Source organism: Venturia canescens, chromosome 7 (genome assembly GCF_019457755.1).
Source record: "Venturia canescens isolate UGA chromosome 7, ASM1945775v1, whole genome shotgun sequence".
NCBI lineage: Eukaryota > Metazoa > Arthropoda > Insecta > Hymenoptera > Ichneumonidae > Venturia > Venturia canescens.
The window spans coordinates 11492644-11515468 of record NC_057427.1 but is presented as its reverse complement, the minus strand read 5'-3'; the positions used below and the strand labels follow the sequence as shown (position 1 = coordinate 11515468).

General features: G+C 37.6%; 3 protein-coding genes across 5 annotated transcripts; 1 reads left to right on the top strand and 2 right to left on the bottom strand.

Annotated features, from left to right (window-relative positions):
- Window positions 1-363: 363 nt before the first annotated feature.
- On the bottom strand, window positions 364-2471 carry LOC122413823 (larval cuticle protein LCP-17-like). Its single transcript, XM_043424432.1, has 2 exons — window positions 1930-2471; window positions 364-873 (listed from the first exon to the last, which is right to left on the bottom strand). Exons 1-2 carry the CDS (start codon window positions 1942-1944, stop codon window positions 481-483), a joined length of 408 nt encoding a protein of 135 aa, XP_043280367.1. The 5' UTR covers window positions 1945-2471; the 3' UTR covers window positions 364-480.
- Window positions 2472-2624: 153 nt separating this feature from the next.
- LOC122413822 (protein lethal(2)essential for life-like) lies at window positions 2625-3778 on the bottom strand. The gene has a single exon (XM_043424431.1). It carries the CDS (start codon window positions 3597-3599, stop codon window positions 3060-3062), a length of 540 nt encoding a protein of 179 aa, XP_043280366.1. The 5' UTR covers window positions 3600-3778; the 3' UTR covers window positions 2625-3059.
- A 1977-nt stretch (window positions 3779-5755) lies between these two features.
- On the top strand, window positions 5756-22813 carry Trpm (transient receptor potential cation channel, subfamily M). Of its 3 annotated transcripts, XM_043424417.1 has the most exons (21): window positions 5756-6198; window positions 6923-7110; window positions 7260-7412; window positions 8434-8516; window positions 9353-9409; window positions 10343-10529; window positions 10652-10865; window positions 10960-11119; window positions 11260-11396; window positions 11496-11652; window positions 11745-11910; window positions 12084-12392; window positions 12635-13175; window positions 13374-13585; window positions 13695-13862; window positions 14250-14309; window positions 15318-15530; window positions 15868-16216; window positions 16428-16573; window positions 16743-17333; window positions 17468-22813. In XM_043424417.1, exons 3-21 carry the CDS (start codon window positions 7350-7352, stop codon window positions 18623-18625), a joined length of 4971 nt encoding a protein of 1656 aa, XP_043280352.1. In that variant the 5' UTR covers window positions 5756-6198; window positions 6923-7110; window positions 7260-7349; the 3' UTR covers window positions 18626-22813. The 3 variants fall into 3 exon arrangements, with proteins under 3 accessions (XP_043280352.1, XP_043280353.1, XP_043280354.1); XM_043424418.1 differs by lacking the exon at window positions 14250-14309 and having other exon boundaries at window positions 5757-6198; XM_043424419.1 differs by lacking the exons at window positions 9353-9409; window positions 14250-14309 and having other exon boundaries at window positions 5757-6198.
- The last annotated feature ends 12 nt before the right edge of the window (window positions 22814-22825 follow it).

Genomic DNA, 22825 nt, shown 5'->3' with positions numbered 1-22825 from the left:
ATATGAAAATTCGCTGAATATAGAATACTTAGATGTCACTATGATTATGAGTGACAACGAAAAAAATGCTAAAAAAATATTTTTCAAATAAATTGCGAATGAAAGTATCTGAGAAAGATATAAACAAAATTATTTCAATATATCGCTCACGAGCACCTCACGAGGGTAGTTGAAAAAATGAAAAAGTAAGTGTTTTAGTCCCTTTTAAGCTTCAATGTTTTTCCGCAACGCCGGTTATTATTCGGTGTGGACATTTTGTTGTGTTCGTCGTTCTCGTTCATAATCAATGCGGATAAACTTTCAAACGGGTTCTAACTCTATAGAAAGATGTGAAAGGAACCGAAAATTCGTAAATTTTACACATTTTAGTTCACATATTTTTATTAATCAGATAATCTATGCACATATATATAAAGAAAAATTAGCCATAGTTTGGTCGTATGAAATATTCATTCCGTTCAAGCAACGGATACGTGGTTTTTATTGTTTTTCGACGTAAGGGTGGGCTTTGATGTATTCAAGAGCTCGTGCAATCGCTACCGGGACTGGTGGTGGTGTTGGCAAATGCGCTCCCTGCGGTTGATAGCCGTTTTCGTTTGCAACGTAAGTCACAACATACGGGTCGCCAGACCCACCACTGTAATACGAAAATTCTCCTTGTACGGAATGTACAGCGGCTTCTTCGCCAAGAACTTTAACGGATCCTTCTTGCCGAACTTTAATTCCGTTCTCAGTTTCAAATATGTTGAAGTGAGAGCCATCCGGATTTAAATCCGATTCTTGCTGCAATATTTTCGCCTCGAAGTCGGGGTTCGCTGCTAGCGTGGCCAGCGTGGCGCAGTGGACCGTGGCGATCGTACACAATGCGAGGGCCTGTGAAATGTGTAAACATCGCAAGTGTGTTGTTTTGATTCGCGTGAATAAAATTTCATTTTAAGTTATTCATTTCGTGTCACCAAATAAAATATAGAAATGAAAAATTCAGCGTGAAATTCGGTGCTGTTACATCATATCAAACTTAATCGCGGCTACTGTAAAAAGTTGTTCGAGGCTTGATCCTTGACATTTATCCTCCAAAACCACCTCGCACTCTAACCAAGATATCGACGTAGCAACTCGGTGCGTCCATCATAGAAAGGTCTTAATTCGAACGAGTGCCTTTGATGTCAATTATATAATAATAATAATTTATATTTTTACAACTGCGCTAGTATTTGGTAATGTAATCTGCCTATATTTTCGCATTCCTCATCTTCGATGACGCATTGAAAAGCTAATAAATAACAATGTTGCGTATACATTATCAAAGAGTATATGGCGATTTATCGGGATCGTCGAGACCTTGAACAGCCATTTTTACAAGTACGGCGGCACGCGTTATTTTACGTGGGTCGTTATTTTGCAGGAAGCGAATGTACGAATGCGAAAAAACTTGACAAAACGTATAATTATTATGAAACCCAAAATGAATTTACATTTCTGCAAAACTACAACATTTTTATAAATTCGTTGTGAATTATGATTCTAACCGTTTGAAAAACGAACGTTATTTATTTACACGATTCCACTACAACCACAAATTTGACGTTTTTTCGACTAACCCTTTTTTTTTATCGTCGCATTTATGTGAACATGAAAAAGTATTGAATCTCCCGAGCGGAAACGGATTAAAAAATTCGTTAAATACAGTAATTTTTTTGTCAAACTTGACTCTTATAATTGACTGTAGATGTTGCGAAAAATGACCGCCTGGCGGAGTGCCAAACGTTGAAATCGTAAACCGAAACGTCGAAAGCTCTCGTACCGCTCGTACCAAAGTGTTGTTTAAATAACTTTTCTGTTATTCCGAAATGGATCGACGACAAATTTTCGAAACGAAAATTCATGCGAAGGCAAAATAAAATTCAATACTCGAATAAATAAACTTACGACAAATCTCATCATTTTGGAGTCCGTTCGTTTGAATCTGACTTTGAAGAATCGAATGATGGCACTAAAAATTTCTCGATCTTTTATATACCGACCCACGACGAGTTTTTTTTTCGGCAGAAGAGCAAAAAAAAGTTTGTGTTAAAAGGTTAATGAATTATCAACGAGAGGCCACCACATTTGGAGACGTTTTATTTTTCTTCGGGCGATTTATACGCTGCTTATATGGCCGCCGGACCTTGATTGAATCCGCATATTCCCTCCGCTCATTAGCCCATCGGCGGAATAAACCTCTGGCAATTCCAGTTTTTCGTTGAATTTGAATATTTTTATTTGCTGTGAAAAAAAGCGCCGATTCTCACGAGCCTCGGTTATTCGAGCGCGTGTCAATAAATGAACTGGCAGGTACATCGAAAGTGAGGAATTTTTTTCCAAATATTCGCTCAATTTTCAACACTATTCAATAAACTCTTCGTAAAAGCCAAAGAAATTTTTCGAACGTCACTTTTTATGTACTATTTTTTTCAAACATCGATAATCGCTAATAAAGATACGTTATACGATTTACGATTGATGAAAAAATCGTTCACCACCATAAAAATTAGGATTGTAAAAAAAACTTGTCCCTGCGTGGACAAAAAATTGATTCGAAATGTAAAGCGGAGTGGGTCGTGTGTAAAAGAATAAAATTCATGTATGATGTAATAGATTTTTAATAATTTATTCAACAGTATAATTAAAAGATGAAATCAATCGAAACCAAATCGTTCGTATACACAGTTGCCGACAAGAAAACAAAGAGAATACAAATTTTTCGGTGGATATTTAATGCTGCGCAGAGAGGTTATGTCGTACGAAAATTATTGAATTAAAACACGTCAGTTTGTATAAAATGCATGAAGCACCAAGAGGGAAAACAGTCTAAAAACGTGTCTCGAAATTGGCAGAATGTAGCACACGATTGTTGAAAAATTTAATTCAAATCACACATTTGAGGTTAATAATTTTCGTAACGAGTTCGGACACGGTTCCATTCGTTCGTTAAGTCAGGAAAAATAAAACAATAAGATTTTTCGGGGAAATTCGAAAGGTTCGTTTATTGTCGGAGAATCATATAAGATGATATTGAATTAAGATTTGATAGCTGGAAAAACGGTACGATCGATGGGGACGATTCGCTCGCGTGGTCTAGGGGTGCCAAATTTTGGCGCAGTTATCGTGAGAACACCGTCGGTCGAGAGGTTACACATGACGCGATTGATGTCATGAGTGCAGGGCAGCTCGTAGCGTCTCATGAATTCGGTGGTCGTGACACCGCCGCAGCATTTGTGTTCCTCGTGTTTGGCTTCAATTATGATCGAACTGCCGACTGTTTTGACGAGGATTTCGTACGGTGCGAACTTTTGGACGTCGACAACAACCCGAAACTCGTCGAGATCGGGGAGGGGTGGGGGCGCCGTTGTCGTCGTGGTTTTTGAGACGGTGACCCGTCGCTCAATCACACGGTCCCATGGCCGAAAGTACCAATCGAAGACGGGAGAACACAAAGGATTCCAGAAGTCGTCGTACTTGAGAACGCGGCGAAAATGAGTGTCGAGGAAGCGGTGGGGCCTCTCGAAATCTTCCCACCAATCACGCCACAGGCTCGAATAAATTGGGACCAATGCCATCTTTACTTTTTTCGTCGATTCACTTAGTCTCGAGCTTGCGAATTATTATCTGCTCGATCTCACGAATTAATTCGTTTGAATAGTTTTTCGATATCACTTGTGATGTCAAATATCACGATTATTGTTCGATTGATCCTCGTTGTTAGTCGCTTGTTTTCGTACTGTCGAACACAGCGGGCTTCCCCGCTTTTTATATTTGCTCGTAAGACTGCGCACGCGTTTAACAAACGCGCGGGTTGACAAAAACACGCGCGCGTATACACATGTTATGACACTTTGCTCAACTATATCGCTTCAAACCGTCCACAAGTACTTCCTTTTTTCTTCGGCAATGCTGTGCTCGCTGTTATAGTCCTACCGGATACCTTTGCCGTTCGACCCTTCTTCTTTTTGTTTTATATATCGTGTATTTTTTATTATTTGGCTTCGAGAACGCGTCTCATGATTGCTGCCACTATTCGTGCATGCATGAACTTTGTGAGTCATATTTTTACTCTCTGCTCTCTGCTGCACCGATGTGGAAAACGTGCACGTTCGAACAAGCCGCACTTTTGATTATTTTGCATTTCAGTTTTTCTTTACATTATATGAAGTTGCTCATATTTTATAATGAAAAATCAAACAGCCGAACGCCCGAAATAGAGGTTATGTTCGGAGCATGTTCGATTACTGTGCCATCGTGAAAATGTGTCGAAACATATCCCCACCACTTTTTTTTTATCCTAGAGTTTGAGACTTTTGGTCGACTTTTACTAATTGACACGGAGCCAGAGAAAAGTAGCGAACATTGACGGGAATGTCCAACGAAAAAAAATGAGCTTTTCGCCACGTAAGACTGCAGTATGAGGAAGCAAAAAGGATTTGCGTGTTTATTTGGCTCGTGTCCAGGACGAACAGGAGGCCAAATTTTTTATCTGGTCTCTCTATTGCACAAGGGTAGTTCAATGAATGACAAATGTACTTGATGAAGTACAATGAATATATCGAGGGTGTAGATGAATGCAGGAAGAAATAATTTATCGATGAGGAAGCGAATGATTCGAAAAAGTATTTTTATTTCGTACAAAAATAAACATAAACATTGCTTCATGAGTTTCGTAATATCAACGAATCGTTGATTTATTTACATTTCAATTGGTAGAGAATTCACGTGGAATTGTGAATACTACTCGTAAACATACAGCTTCGGCGAAGCTCTATTTCGATTGACAACAAAAGAAACGAACGCCTTTTTTTGTCGCTCCGATGCCCACAGTGATCGCGATCAATTTGTACGTAATTGCATATTTTACGTAACTAATCGGCGAAGCCAAGTGGGCGTTGTCGCTTTGGCTCTTTTCGTAAATTGCTCGTGAGTTCCTCAAGTCCACTTTTCGTAATCGTATTCGTATTTTACTCTACTACGCGGTTAAAAAGATAATTTAAGACGAGGATGTGAAAAAAATGAACAATTTTCTTATAGGACGTCGCGCCCTCGTGATGGGCAGACGCTGAACTATTTTCCGCGCGCATACAAAGCTCGAATGATAAGACGAAAGGCGTTTCGATTTTTTTATAAATCCACACAAACCCAAATCCAAACAAATCATGGGAACGTGGATGATCCGGAAAAATTATTTCATGAAATTTAATCAACATTTTTGAGATATTAATTGTTCAACAAAATCAAAGTATTTTAATTAAAACATTTTTTTCCTTGATATTTAACCTCTCGCAATGTTTTCAGATTTTTTTATATTTTACGTTACGAATCGTAACGGAGTGAATGTATAAAAATAGATTTAAAGAATTGTAATATTTAATCTCGTCGATCTCGTCTGAAAAGGAGCAATAAATCTCATGGGATATAATTTTTGATCACGTCTCCGCACGGGCGTTAAAAGCACTTCTCGAGTGTGTTCGTCGCAAAGTGATACGTGAATCACATCTTCCGCGTGTTACGTTTAATTTCTGGTGTTAGTAAATGTGTCGTGTTTTTTTTTTAATAGTATAGTCGCTCTCTTGACGATAATTGCTGTTAATTGGTCACGAAAGAGTAAAGCTACACGCGCGCGCGCGTTCTCCCTATAGCTACCTCGCAGCTTCCCCTCTCTTTCGCCGTCGTCGTGACACGACACGAAGAATACGAATACACGTTCATGCGGGAGTAGAGTGATTCAGTATACATAGTGCGAGTGCACGCCACGGTGCTCGACGACGACACTCGAGTGTCACTTATAAATATCTCGTTCACATATATATTGAAAGAAAAAAATTGTTCTCATCGCGAAAATTCGTTGCTCCAAAACATTTAAGAATATGTGTGTGGAAAAGAATTTTTCTGAAACAAATGTGAACGATTTGAATTATGATTAGTCGAATTGAATTGTATATTAAAAATTGGGTAAAACGAACGGAGAAAGACGCTGCGAGGCTTGCGAGACGTGTTGAAAAAATTACGTTCTTTCGAATTAATTTTTTTCACACGACCTGTAGATATATACAAAACATGTACATATGAATATATAGATACGTGCAATGTCTATATATTTATATATATGAATTCGCGTGTGAATACACTTTTGACCTCGTGGAGGCTTCAACTGCTTCATCGAATTTTGTAAGTAATTAACCCACATATTTTGCACGAAAACTAGGATGCGCGCGCTCCCTTATATACGCACATACTAGAAATTATGTTTTCTCTGCAAAAAAATACGCGATTACAGGTTATGTTCCTCTCATCCTTCAATGTCGAGGCTACAAACTTGAACGACAATGTCGACTATTCTCAATGATGCAATGTCATGACTAGAGTTCTCAGCTCATTCGCTTTTTGAATTTTAATTGTTTTTATGACGTTTCTCAGTAATGTCACGTGGTTATCATTAACCTATGTACATGTGTTTCTCTCGTGACAATGCTGAGGTTAGATGTAGCAGAGAAAAACATTCTCATGCGTGTATGTCTGTTCCAATTTTTTATTTTTTTAACAGAAATCTTCCATAGTTTTTTACTTATTTTTATTCATTCCGAAATACAGTAGGAGTACATATTATGTTTTAGAAACAACATTGAAAACAAATCGTATGGTATTTCAATGACAATCACTGGTCCAATGGTAAATGGTCTTTTATCCAAAATATTTTATTATAATTATTGATTCTAATATATTACATCATTAGATTGATCATTCGACCGAAATAAAATAGTTGACTTTTATTTGATAATTTTTCTGAAGAAATATTAATATTAGATTCAAATGGTCAAATTAGGTGTTTATTTTCTTACAAATTTATTAATCAATTGATGAGAATAATGATTATACTATTCATTGCTTATAGATTTGACATCATAATGAAATTTGCTTTCTCCACTAATCCAATAAAGGACAGCAAGCAAAAGCCATCATCGATGATTCCAGTACAACAAAGAGATTGTCCATAAAAACATATTAAGAGCCAAAGGCCAGATCGGCTATAAGCCAGTTCCATGTAACGGCATGATTGAGAAGCCCAAAATTGTTCGAGTGGTGAGTAATTGCAAAGAAAAAACACACAAGGCTCGCTTTCCTGCGCAGTTCTCAGAAATTATTTATTTTTTTTCTAAAGTGTAGCTTGGCTATTTTTATCTCCACCACTATCCATTTATTTTGCACGTCTGTTTATATTTTTTTTTTAGTTTTTGCACTCAATGTAACACGCAACGAGTACCCTTAGGCATAGAGATTGAGGCATAGAAAAAAAGAAAAATAAAAGAAACTTTATCGATATGGCGATAGGAAGCGTTATCTGCGGGGCTAACACTCCCAAGTTGAAGAGAAAGAAGGCAAAGGTATACACTTTTATTTCATTTTCATTTTTTTTTTTCAGTTTTCCTGCAATTATAATTCCACAACGAAGAAAAACAGATTTTCAATTAAACTAGATTTCCACTCTTTCAATAATACAATTTTTATACTTCTTTATTGATTCTTCATAACTCTTACTTTTTATCCGTTCCCTCTATACTTTCATGCTATTGAAATTCCAATTCTCAGGGTTGGGTTGGACTATTTTTAACCTGCCTAATCATTAGTGTTTGGCTTCATTTTGCCCTGTAGATGGCTTGTCAATTTATTTATAACAAGTACATCACATGCACTTTTTTACGTCATGTGTTATCAAACTTTTTATTTTTGTTTTACGCATTAGTCATGTTGCATAAACAACTTTCGATGTTGTTCGAGTTATCTCAATACTTGAATACATGAGCATATATTTAGAAATAAACAATTACATTTTAGTGTACCAGAATTTTTGACTTCAACGAAACCATGTTTTGCTCAATAGAATCGCTTAATGAGTATGCTATTTATTTCATTACAATAAGTCAAGTTTCACTAAGTAAGCCCAAAAACCATTTCTCAAATATTTTAGTTTTCAAATTCAGTTTGAGGATGAATCGCATATGTTTTCCAGCCAAAACTTTTATGGCGTGAGAATTTTGCTACTGGACAGGAATAATGAATAGTAAAAAGCAATTGATTTATTGTTTGAACAAAATATTCTTTGATTTTTATGATTTCGTAAAACCTTTCAAAAAACTCATGGAGAATGATACATTTTTAAAAGTATTTGTAAAAAAAATCTACAAAGCGTTGACAAAATTCTGAAGCTATTGAATGTATAACAAATTATTATTCCCAAGAAAATATTTTTTATTATCTCCAAAGAAAGTCTCAATTGGTATTTTCCAAATTCTTCCTGAATCATTGAGTATTGAAATTTCTCAAGCGATAAAAATGCGATCCATCATGGATCGCTGTTCAATTGTTTTCTCGTTCTAATATCTGAATTTGGCTTAAATATTGCAGACAACGCAGCGCAGTTGGATAGAAGCAACATTTCAGAAGAGAGAGTGTTCCAAGTTCATTCCAAGTGCTAAAGATGAGCACAGGTTGGTGGAAGAAAAAAGTTCAAAATTACAAAGAAAAAAAAATAAAAAATATTAGCTCGCTCAATCGCGACTACGATTTTTCGAGCGTATCATTATTTCAATGACAAATCTCTAAGGTTTTGTTGAAAAAAAAAAAACAATAAAGAGCGAAATGCTCGTGTCATTGTCCGAAAGAAATTATTGAGATTTTCTAGAGCGTGACGATGGAAGAGTGATGAGTATGACAATGATACTCCATTTTTGTAGAGCTTCTTTACTTTGCAAATTAATGCTTCGAACATCAGCCTCATACGAATGTGTTCACTAATTTTATTGTGTCATAATAAACAAAATCATATTTCAAATTTCCTACATAAATCGCAGAGATGAGCACCTTCGATTATTCAGGAACCCGTCATTGTGTCATTCTATGACCAAATTCCCAAATCATGTGTTCAATCGTACATTTCTGAATCTCGATGTTATATTCATGGCGGGGAGAATAATTCATCGATTGAATTGATCATTCATTGAAAAATTATAGTTTTTCGTGTCCATAGCATCGCTCTCGTTCTCTCTATTCGTTCGTACGCTCTCTACAAGAGTTCTCGTTCCAAACTTAGCTTTCAAATATAATTTATCACGATAAATCAATTTCTCGTCTTTCGAATAATTACGCTAATCATCTTCGACTCATATTGCGTCACCGGGTGAAATTCACATTTTGAAAAAGAAACATCGAGGATAAAATTCGTGGAGGCAATTTCAACGAGTTATCTCTTTTATTTGATTTGTCATTAAGTTTTGGTTTTTTTTTTTATTTTGATTTATTTCCCTTTGTTTCGTTCCGTTCATAGGTTGGAAGAGATACAGGGAGATAAATGCGCTGAATACGACGTGATCACCACATCCAGGTGAGGTTTGTCGGCCTAACTAACGTCACAGAACTCAGCGATGTCTTTTTTTAAATTGAATTCATTCAGAAGAATTTTTTCGTACAGTTTTGTTAGAATTTTATTTGGGTGGTATTATTTTTAAATCGGTGGACATTGATTTATTATTTCAATTCAAAGACTATTTTCACTAATTTTAATCCCAATAACCATGCGAACAAGGAAAATGGATAAAAGTACACATTTGTAAGATTTTTTAACGTAATTGACGCGACACACTCAGGGATTTCGAATGATACACGAAGAGGCTGAACATTTTTTCGAAATATTTCCTACGACTAACTTAAAAAATGAAATTTTCACCAATCGTCAGGGAACTAATAAATTTATTGGTAAACTTCAAACACTTTTTTTGTCTTCTCAGCTGAAATTCGAAAATTTCGAACGTTAACGCTTGACTTTGGCTGCTACTGAAAGAAATAACGATATTTTTTTCATATTGCTATATTTAAGTTTAACCCTTCACGCGATCTGCGGGCTGCTTAACGAAAGGTGCTTTCTCACTCACCCCTATTTACTCATGCATAAGAACATTTTATACAAACTCATGACACATTAATTATGCTCTAGTGAATGAATGTCCTTGGCTGGAGTATTTGAAGAAAATTTAAGATCAAGTTTCTATGATAAGAATGAATAATAGTAAAATCCTTTAAATTATCATTGCTCTCAGGGAAAAAAAACATCGAATAATAATTGAAAAAGTGGAATAATGTAGAAAACAAAGTCAAAATTATTTTTATAGCTTGGAGACTCGACTGTTTAATAATTTCGAAAAAAATACGGTTGAGCAAACATGCAATATGAGTAAAAATGACAGTAAGATTATTGTTCCGTCTGATTTTATTTTGACTCGATTGAAAAACTAATGGCACTTTTATTTCAAATTTGCAGATGCTGCTGCGGTCATTCATACACTCATCATTGCGGAACTGGCGCCGACGTTCAGAGCTACACGACCTCGGCTGGTGCAGAAGCAGAAAGGGACCAATGGGCACCGGGAAAAAATACTTGCCAGGCCCCAACCGATGCATATGGGACTATAGAATTTCAGGGTGGTCCACATCCAACGAAAGCTCAGGTTCGATACCAACGTCAAAATGACAATTGAAATATCAATTTGTCGTTATTCGGGGTTGGTGGTACTGCAATCTCGTCACAGAATAAAATCGAGAGTTAAAGAAGAATTTGTTTCTTTTTTAGTACGTGAGGCTATCCCACGATACGAGGCCAGAGCCGATTCTTCAGCTTTTGTGTCGTGAATGGAACTTGGGATTGCCGAGATTATTGATAACCGTGCATGGTGGCCGTTCGAATTTCGAGTTACAGCCGAGCCTCAAGAAAGTATTGCGCAAGGGTTTATTGAAAGCAGCTAAAACCACAGGAGCATGGATTTTCACCGGGGGAACGAACACCGGTATACAAACAACGCGTGCATGATTTTCGAAAGAAAAATTGAAAAAAGCTATTCGAACCGAATTATTAACGACCGAATAAATTGCGTGTTTCAGGCGTGACTCGGCAAGTTGGCGATGCGTTGCTTCTCGAACGTTCACAGAGACAGGGACGTGTCGTCAGTATTGGTATTGCGCCATGGGGAATATTAGAAAAAAGCCACGAGCTCATCGGACGCGGTGGCGAAGTCCCTTACGATTCCATGTCATCACCGTGGTGAGATTTTTATTCGTAAACTGACGATGTATAAGCGTTTATCGAAATTCGAACGGAGCCGTATTTTTATCACGATTCACTTATGAATATTGCCTTCTTTTAATTCTTTAATTGGCGACTTGGATTTATTTTTCATTCAGGTCCAGATACGCCGTTCTTAATAATCGCCACGCTTATTTCTTGCTCGTTGACAATGGTACTGGCGGGCGTTACGGTGCCGAGATAGTTTTGCGTCGAAAACTTGAGAAATACATATCGAATCTCAAGCTGCAGCCATGTAATTATTTTTTGATACGTCTTCGTGCTTTGTTTTGAGAAAAAAATGTTTATTTTCGAGCGGAGAAAGAGAAAAGAGAAATTTTAACGTTTTTCGTAGATACACACAGCAGCATTCCAGTGGTTGCTTTGGTTATCGAGGGTGGTACAAATACGATACGTTCGGTACTCGAATACGTAACGGATGATCCTCCAGTTCCGGTCGTCGTTTGCGACGGTTCCGGTCGTGCGGCTGATCTCATCGCTTTCATGCACAAGTAAATAATGCAAGAGTAAAAAATCAAATGAGAAACTCTGTTTTTATTATTTTTTGTGGATTTTTCATACGATTATTTTTCTTTCTACACAGATATGCGTCCGACAGTATTGATGGAGATTCCGGCGAGACCGAAGGGCGCTTGGAAGGGATGAGGGAACACCTTCTGGAGACGATCAAAAGAACTTTCAAAGTGTCACCCGAACAAGCAGGTCAACTATACTCGGAATTGTTGCAGTGTACGCGTAAAAAAAATTTGGTAAGCCTCGTCTATCTATTCGTGGTGATGAAAATAAATTTTAAGTTTTTTCGTTATCCTTGAAACTTTCAGTTATTTTGCTAGTTGAAAGCAATAGAATTATTGTTTTGAGAAAAAATGTCTCGAGGCCAAAGTATTTGTTTCTTTTAAATTTATTTTTCATCCAATTATAGATAACTGTATTTCGAATATCACAAGATCGACCACAAGAACTGGACCAGACGATCTTAACAGCCCTTTTTAAATCCCAACAATTATCACCGGCTGAACAATTGTCACTGTCACTGATTTGGAACAGAGTTGATATTGCTCGTAGTGAAATTTTTGTATATGGTCAGAAATGGCCTCCTGGAGCCCTGGATCAAGCGATGATGCAGGCCCTTCAACACGATAGAATAGATTTTGTGAAATTGCTACTAGAAAATGGGGTTTCGATGAGGAAATTTTTGTCGATACCCAGGCTCGAAGAATTGTACAATACCGTAAGTTTCTTTCATCATTTCTGTCATCGATCATATGTAGATAACTATATTTTCAAAAAATGTTATTCACCGGAACAAATTTTGAGTCGCGTTCCAGGAGAAACCCTTTTTGTGTTCATGGAAAAAAAGTGCCACGAAAGCTGTCAATCTCTCGTCGAATATTTTTTCGATTTCCCGTACATTTAAACTCGACAAAGGGAGAAGCTCCTTCATTTTTTTCACTTTTGGTGATTTTATTACAGAAAGAAGGTCCGTCAAATACGTTGGGCTACATACTGCGCGATGTTCGACCACACATACCGCGAGGCTATATCTACACGCTTCACGATATTGGTCTAGTGATAAATAAATTAATGGGCGGTGCATATCGGGCGCATTACACGAGACGAAAATTCCGTATGATTTATGCCAAAGTGATGAAACGCTCGGGAGTCCATCAGCATATTCATCGTAATAGCAGTGCCATAGGAACGAGTCGTTATTATTCTGGATCAGGTGGGAAAGCCGATAGTCTTACGATGAGTTTGCTCGCTGAAACTTTGCCGGCCAATCGGGACACCCCACTTTTCGATCATCCTTTTAATGAACTCATGATTTGGGCGGTACTGACTAAAAGACAACAAATGGCCCTTCTCATGTGGCAACACGGCGAGGAAGCCCTCGCCAAAGCTCTCGTTGCTCTCAAACTCTATAAAGCAATGGCTCACGAGGCTGCCGAGGACGACATCGAGACTGAAGTTTACGACGAGTTACGGAGCTATGGCAAAGAATTTGAAAATATATGTAAGGACATACAATATATATGCAACCATTTTTATTTTTCACTTTAGAAAGTGTGGAATTTTAGAATTGGCGAAATTTCCTTGACCACGTGGTCGAACACAATCGCTATCTTTCTAGTCAAAAGCTTTGCAAAAATGGTATAATTTTGAAAAATTACGAATTTCAAGTGAATACTTCTAATGCATTTATCATTTACAGCTTTGGAATTGTTAGATTTCTGTTATCGTCAAGACGATGATCAGACGCAACAACTTTTGACATCGGAATTGCAAAATTGGTCGGGTCAAACGTGCCTTTCACTCGCGGTAACTGCCAATCATCGTCCTCTATTGGCACATCCTTGCAGTCAGATAATACTCGCTGATTTGTGGATGGGTGGCCTGAGGACGCGAAAAAATACGAATCTAAAGGTGAATTACTTAATTTTTACATGGAAAAACAATATTTCTATATCACGGTGTTTTCGTTTTTAGTCGTTTTTCTAACAAAGTTGGCTTTTTCTGGTACGGAAAACCGCAGGTTGTCCTTGGACTTATATGTCCTTTGTACATAACGAGGCTTGAGTTCAAGACTCGGGAGGAGCTCCAACTCATGCCACAGACTCAGGAAGAGCATCTCATTGCTTTGGAGGATGAGAACGAGGACAGTGACTCGGAACAGGGAATTCCCCCGGGACCGGATGTTGAGGTATACCCTTCGATTCTTCCGAATTTTCATGTCGAACTGCTTCAACAAGGAAAAGTTGAAAAAATTGATAAAATAGAAAATTTGTAATTATTTAATACTCACGACTCTTGTTTTCAACGTTAAATTCACAATTGTGTGTATTATTTTAATTTCTGTTGTTTTTCTTCAATAACGAAATTGACTGGCTGGGTGTACGAAATTTTCTAACCAATTGTTATAAAACTCTGATATTTTAACACTCTTTTTTATCCGTTCTTTTTTACTCGCTTTGATTTTCTTTCCGTCTCCCCTTTGGGTTGCTGAAATTCTAGTGTTAGCGATAAAACAAGAGGGTGGTCATTTTCGGAATTGCGACTAGGCATGGGTGTCGATTATTTTGTTTTTTAGAAACGACGACGCAGGAGTATCAGCATTAGCAACAAACCGTCAAGTCAGCCGGGTATTAAGGTACTCATCAATTTTGCAGGGATTTTTGGGACGTCAATGATTTACCATTATTTTCGTTTTCTTATCAAAATATATTGTCACGTCACCTTTCCACTTTGCAGCTTGTAAATCTTCGTCTCTTTCCTCTTTCTCTATTTTTTCAACTAGTGTATTGCAAAGTTTCGTCAATCGTTCTATGATCCTTCTAATCCGCATTTGAAATTTATTTACCGTATTAACATATTTTTTAGTACAGCGTTTGAGCGTTTTGATCGATTCTTTAGAATTTATTGGTCGTTGGAAGTCGAAATTCAGGATGCATAAGTTTTTGTAATTAAATGAAAAACGCGTGTCTTGAAACGTTTATATTCGTAGCAATTTTCCTGTATATTCTAACGAGCAGTAAATTCTTATTCTAATTCGATAATCCTTAAAACTAAAACTTGCATAATTTTAACACTTCGCCATTGAACCTGTTTTTATTGCGATTACGTTTTTGAGATTCATAGATAAGGCGAACTTTCCGGATCCTGGTGACTTGGCGAAGGATTCAGTTCCTATTAAGTTTATAAAGTGTCAGGATAAATTTGACGAAACGAATTGGAACGTTTGCCTTACAAATATTCAAGCGTTTACTCTACTAACAACATTTTTGACACTCCTTATATTTATGTGCACATAACTCTATGCTTTGTTTTTCACGATCTATTTTCTCTCACAGGATAGCATCGATGGAATTACCCGATCGTACTAATTCTCAATGAACTAAAGAAAATTTTATTTTTCCTCAGTCTCCGTAAATTTTGAGCACTTTCTCAGGTCTTGTGGACTTCTAAGATTCTCGTCTTGTGTCGTCAGCTCTCCTCTAGAATATCAAGCTCTTACTTATCGTCCAAATCATCTTTGTCCCTGCTTGCATCTTTTCTTGTGTAATATCGTTTTTCCCTCAGTGTCTAATATCTCCTTGGAAATTGTGTGTGTGTGTTTTTTTAAATTTCGGTCTTTTAATGCACTCTTTTTTTCCCATAGGCTCTCATTGGCAGTGACCACAATCCAGCTATCGTGAAAGAAACAATTGTTCAGGAAAACGGAAGAGTACTCACCGATAACGACGATAATCTTCATCGGGCTTATGGGCTCCTTTCCGAATATTACAACAACAAAACCAACAGACCTTTACGTTTTAAGAAAAAATTGTGGGAATTTTACACCGCTCCGATCACGAAATTTTGGGCCAATGCTGTGAGTTGAAGGATCTGTTGTGGTGAACGAATTTTCGAAGTGAATACATCAAACAAGTTTTCTATCTATTCGTGATTGGAAATTCAATTGGGTAGAAAGATGACTCGATTTTGAAAAAAGTAATGAGAACAAAATTTTTCACGTTTTGGAGCAATAGAGTTGAAAAACGAATAGTCGAGCTCACTTAAGATGGAATTGGCAAGTAATATGAGCTAGGACGGTCTGTGCAGTAAATTTAGTTTCAAACTGAGAGTAATAGCCATTATTGAATCGCGAAATTCACCGTCAAACTGTGTGCTGTCATTTTGTGCTGAAAATCAATTTCATTTAATTACAGATTGCTTATATGATATTTTTACTACTCTTCTCGTACTGCATTCTCATCCGCATGACCGATTGTCCATCGTGGGCTGAAATTTATGCGATTGCATACATATGCACCCTCGGTTGTGAAAAAGTACGAGAAATAGCGACATCCGAACCTGCCAAATTATCGCACAAGTTCAGCGTCTGGGCGTGGAATATGTGGAATCCTTGCGACGCAGCGGCAATAATATTCTTCCAAATCGGTCTCATATTACGATTGCGATCGGGCACTTTTGACATTGGACGTGGGATGTATTGCGTCGATTGTATTTATTGGTATCTTCGAATCCTCAATATCCTTGGTGTCAACAAATATCTGGGTAAGAATTATCGTCTATTCATTTATCATCATGAGCAACCTGGAGTATAATAATTTTTTTTATTGTCAAGATATTTCAGTCAAAAGTAAAAGATTTTACATTTCAAATCATTCAAAGTATCAATTCAACTCGTGAAATAGCAATTAGCTTTTTTTTCCCGCTGATTAACTGAGGAATCAGAAATACAATTTTTCTCTCCGCATTTTCTCAGGTCCCCTGGTTACGATGATGGGAAAAATGGTCAAAAATATGATATACTTCGTGGTCCTGTTGCTGGTCGTGTTGATGAGTTTTGGCGTAGCGAGGCAAGCTATTCGGTTTCCGAACAACGAACCAAAGTGGTCAATTGTGAGAGACGTAAGTGGAATTTGTTAAAAACTTTCGTTGTCGAAAATGCTTTAAAATCTCTCCAACTATATTTTCTTTCAAAAAAATTTAAAAAAATTGTCAAGAAACTGACTTTGACTGCTTTTATCCAATGGTCAATGACAGATTTTGATAACAAATAAAAAATGTTGCTTCGCAGATTTTTATGGAGCCATACTTCATGTTGTACGGTGAAGTTTACGCGGACGATATAGATCCGGAATGCGGTGACGATCCATCGATGGATCCTTGTTTACCGGGTCGTTGGATAACGCCAGTCGCGATGTCAGTATATCTCCTAGTGGCGAATATACTCCTGATAAATTTGCTAATTGCGGTATTCAACAATATATTTATCGAGGTTAACGCGGTGGCCCATCAAGTTTGGATGTTTCAGCGTTTCACCGTTGTAATGGAGTACGAGCAAAAGCCCGTTTTACCACCGCCTCTCATAGCAGTCTGTCATTTTTATTTGTTGTTTAAATATTTATTGAGATACGTCACTCAGGGCGAAATGCGATCGGGCGAAACTTACGACAACGGTTTAAAACTCTTCCTCGAAGCTGATGACATGGAACGTCTTTATGATTTCGAGGAGGATTGTGTCGAAGGTTATTTTCGAGAACAGGAGCTCAAACTTCAGATGTCAACCGAGGAGAGAATCAAAATAACGACTGAACGAGTTGAAAATATGCATCAGAAAATCGAGGACATTGACAAGAAAGAAAATAACCAACATGTCTCGATGCAGGTGATTATTTGTATTTTTTATTTTCCATTCTTCGAACTATTCTCGCCGATTTTCAAGGAGGTTTTTTTTTTTTAATTCACTATTAAAAGCAACACGTAGAAGGGAATGAACTAAGAACTTTTTATTATTTTCAGTCGGTCGAGTTCCGAATTCGTAAGTTAGAAGAATTGAACGAGCAGACGCTTGCGCATTTGGGTGTTATTCATCGTTTCATGGCGACGCACATGCCGAACGATGGTCTCGGGAGTTTGGACATCGAGATAAGGCCCCGTAGGGTTTCGGAGCGTTCGGAAGTAATGTCGGAGGTGGAGTCGCACGGTCATGGACCACCGAACACATTGCGGCAGAGAAGAATGTTGCGTTCGTTGACCGACGCACCAGTGCTGCACATGTGTCAGCAAACGATCGACGACGACACGCTAAAGCAGTCGGAAACGTCACGTGAAAATTTGAGCAGAAACGAGTCGTCGTCGAGTTGCTGTGACGTCTCGGCGGTTCCAGATGACAATAGTAAAAAGCAAACGAGTCGTGAGAGCGAAGAGATCGATGAACAGGGAGCCGGAGGAACGGTAGGATCGATCAAATCGAAGAATATCGAGAGGGACGCGACGAGCGACGTGCCGCTGTCTGAAATGCGTCAGGATTCGGGTGAACGTACAACTCGACAAAACAGTCGAACGCGCTCGGAGTCCGACGATGCTGTTTTATTGGCTCCGAGCGGTTTGTCCCGCGGCGTAAAATGGGCTGAGCCCAGAGCCGCCGTAATCGGTACTGCGAATGCGGCCAATCAGCGATCGACGCTTTTAGCAATGCGCGCCGAGTACACGAGCATAACCGACGAGCTTGAAAGTTACTGCGGCCTTTTGAGCCCTCCGAGAACACCGCCCGTGTCGCCAACGCCCTGTCGCGGTGGTCGCAACGTCGCCGAATTATCCGACCCCGAAATGGCTTGGCACATCGAAAACGAACATCTCCGAGACGCCGAAAAATGCGACTACCAACAAATGGAAGATCTCATTCAACGACGTTACATGCAAGGCGACGATTCCAGCTCCGGCAATGACGATCCGAACGCCGGGCAGTACTTCACCGCCAGCGAACATCGACACCTTCGACGAACACCCGCGATCGATCGAGCCGACGAGACCACTAGAAGACCCGGACCCAGCATTAGCGTTACTCGTGAAATTGAACACACTCTTGCGAAACCTCTAGCCACCAGAGACTCCGATGAAGTCCAGGAAACCAATGAAAAAAATGTTCCCGCGCCCGCTTCCGAAACTATGTGTTAAGCGTCGCATTTTTCGGTTTTTTTTCTTTTATTCGAATCTTTTACAAATGCGTTTTATGCCAAATTCAATGTTTTTCTTCAAGCTCCTAGTATATATATATTCCAAATTTTTGAAAATTTCTTCCTCTGGGGTTCAAGAACACCCAAAACAACGCATTTTTGTAGTCTAAGTGTTTAGAGTATTTTCAAAAATCACTGAAGAAGCATTTTCGACTTTTTCTTCTGATTTTTTCACATTATTCTCTTACGAAATGGCTGTTCGAAGTTTAACGTTCGAGATAATGCAATAACGAAAATAATCAGCGGATTCCTTCATTGTATTTTAATTATTCAAAAATCATTTTTTCCCCTTTTTTACGGAACTTTACAGACAAAGTCGAGAATGATCATGAAATTTTTTTCTCGGTAGGTTATTTTTTGCAATATTCTGAATTATTTGTTACTTAATTTTTAACCTTTCGACGAATTGTCGTTTTGGCATTTTTCGAAAAATCAAAAAAAAAATAGAAACGAACTTAGACTTGGGGTTCTGTTGAATGTTTTATACGAAAATTTTACTCGATTGCACTTTTACTTAAATCAATAGGCACTTTTACTTAATTTCAACAAAATCATGTGAAAATAATTATTGAATTGATTTTAGTCGATGAAAAACAGTGATTTTTGAAGAAAATTGGAATGGAACATTTTTTAGAGCCTGCAACAATGTAAAAATCGAAAAACTTTTCAACTGTATTGTTGCTAGAAAAATGGCGTGAAAAGTTTTACGAAATCGATCAACGACGAACTATAATCAATTTTCATGTATTCTTTTAAACTGTACTTAGATGAAATTTTAGACTTTTTATTAATTGACACTTGCGAAAAAGAAGTGAAGAAGAGAATCGAGATAATCCTTTAATCAATAATCGGAATGCTCAAGAACAGAAGGAAACAATTAATCGATCGATTTTTCCACCTTTTGACCACGGTGTAGCCTTTCCAGAATTTTTTACGTCTTATTGCGGTACAAATCATATCGACAAGCTAAACATCGAGTACACACGAACGCGTGTACACGTCATTTCACACGAAATATCGAATTTTTGCGTGATCCCCGTCTGGAGGGAAACCGAAAGAATGAAAACAATTGAGCTCGGCCGTTCCATCGAACATTCATGAGGTCTTCGGGTTACTGAGTCAGATCGCAATTTCCCTGAATTCGGACCACGATTTTTAATATACCATTCTCACGAAGTAGACAATTTTTCAAACAAAAATCTTTCTACAAGTACGACTCTCAAAAAAGTAGTTCCACAAAAGAATTTCACTAAAGTGGGAATTGAAAAAAAATTGTGGCAAAAATGTTTGATTCCGGGTGATGAGTCAATCAAAAAAATCGTGGTGTCGATCGAATTTGGGCTCAGTTTACGCGAAATGTCTCCTCCCTTTTTATATTGATCAAATATTTACTTGAATTTTAATTACCAAATGCACAATAATTCGTTGTCATGAATTCATTTGAAATGGACACATTCGAATCCATGTGTGCGTACGTCTGAGAGAGTTTCATTTTAATTGTTCTCCTTGCGATCTTCGAACCCCCAAAAGGGGAGTGGATGTTAAATTGAAAAACTAAGCAGAATGGTCCCGATAAATATTTCTCATTATTGTAATTAGACACCTCAGAAACTTGATTAAGGACCCTCTCGATCGTTGAGTTTCTCGAGGTTTCTCGTTTTTGTACATCGCGTGTATGGAAGCTCGAACTTTTTAAATATTTCTAAACGACAACGCCTGATCAAAAGTACAATAGTGACACACCACGAAAATTGTTCGTCCATTTGGACATAAAGAATTAGTTAGAAGGAAAAAATCGCCTGATTCGAATAACGATAAACTTTGAGCGAGAATAATTCGGGCTTTTATCCTGGCAAAATTTGGAACAAGCTTCGTTTAAGCTCGAATTCGGAGAGGAATCGATCTAAAAAAGTGAAACACTTGGCAAAAAAAACATGATTGAAGATACAAATCGAAGCAATATACATTCTTCGTTGAACTGATTGTCACTGTTGGTGTTCCTCCTGAGCCATCTTCAGGGTTCATTTGTTTTCTAAAATACAATTATACAGCGAATGAAAAGCAAAAAAAAAAAAAAAAAAAAAACAGCGAAGCGTTAAAAAACGACTGTTTTATCGTTTCGAACGAAAATCTTGGCGTTGATGAGAGAGGAGGGAGTTTTTACCCTGCGACGAGTGGGTCGTTTCCAAAGGAAAAACGAAAAATCATATCAAACATAAGAAACGATAAATAAAACCAAAATAATTCGACTTCAACTGTTCCGTCTCTTTACAAATGAAATTACACTCTCTTTTATATACATGTACATTTGAATTATACAGCCTGTGTCGACAGAATAAATTAAGGCACTTCAATAAAGGGGCAGAGAGAAAGAGCTCGAGGCAGCATTGAAAACTGAATGCAAGCATTTCGTTCTACGATTTATTAAATGCACAACCAAAAGAGCATTTAATCCTCGATCCATGTACTTGGGAATCCATTGATGAAAAGTACTGCTGCGAATGCTTCATTCGAGGTGCAATAAAATTTATCGCCCCTTTCTGCGTCGTGCGTGTTGACTAAGATTCGAGGGGGATGCTCGTGCGTTCAACGAGATTAGTTTGAGAGCGAATGTAAAAAAGAACGCGAGAAGCACTTATCACATTGCGATTAATCGAAATAATCAAAATGAGAAGAATTATTGTGACAGTTGACAAACGAAATTTTGCGGTCTCACCGAGTGTCCCGAATCTGTTGAGGCTAAAATACCAATAATAATACTGGTGCATGAATAATAAAAACAATAATCGCGCATCGGTTTATGGTAAACCAGTAGGCGATTCGAACTAATCGTTTGTAAGATCGAAAAAGGCACTAATTAGAAAATTCAATTAGGATAGCGTTAATTAATCTAGTCGATATGTACGGAAATATGAAAATGAAGAAAACCATATGAAAGACAAGAAAAAATCAATGAAAAGTGTTTCGTCAGTGAGAAAACGAATATACCATCGCAAATATTTTTATTAGAGAAAATTTGTGGCTTTTTTAGTTATAGCGTTGACTAAACTCAATGAATTGTACAAATAATCGAGAAGAAACAGAGATGAGATTAAAGATACGTATATCGAGCACACAGATGCGTAATATTTTATGGATTTCAAGCAATAGGACAGACAAAACCGAGGAGCAGAGGAGCGAGGGCTAGAGACAAAAAGGATATTTCGCTCATAGCAAAATCAAATAGCAAAAAGACATGTTCGTAACACGAATAAATGTAATTTCGATTGTTGAAACGATTCGACTTCGAGAATTCAACTTTATATTTGCTCAAATTGTATTTCAGCGTGCTGTATTAGCGATAAATGTATTTTTCTGATGAATATTATTCCCCGCCAGATTTTTCGCTTCGTCTAAAGTTATTTGTAAATAATTACGATTACATACGTGTAACGAATTCTCGATAAGTTAATTCGCTCGAAAAAAATCGTCTTGTTTCAACGATTTTTTCCTTCTTCGATTGTCGAGCGTTTCAAATTTCGTATTATTCGAAATGGTGTCGCGACGAAGTGCTCCTCTCGTTTAAGGACGACAAATTTTACGTACGCCATTAAAAATAGACTAATTTGCTCAAACTTCGTTGAATCGCGAAATAAAAATGATCAATTATGAAATTATTATTATTAATTCCTCGCGATAATAATTACGTAATACAAACAATGTTTGCGAAGTTTGTTGGTGTACAAATATCGTTACGAATGTCACTTTCTTCCAATTAGTAGAATATCGCATTTCTCGGTTCTAAACGTACGCAATGTTTTTCACACTCACTTACAAAACACACACTTCAATAGTCACGAAAATAAGTGTACGATAGTCACACTCCTTCGAGACGTTTCCCTCTGCCTATTTTTTCCCCCCTCTCATGTCATTTTATCTTTCGCAATGTATGAAAAGAAAACGAATAATCAGAGAAAGGGATCCTGAGCCAATTCGCTGAGTGGACAAAACGTTTGAGGAAAAAAAATAGAGATTAAGGAAGTTTCGTGTTTTTCGTCATTCGTTTTATTTCTTTGAGACTTATTCAAATGTAATAGCGATCGATATGCCACACTGATTATGTTACAATAAAAGTGATTGGAAAAAGGTGGCTGTGGCTTTA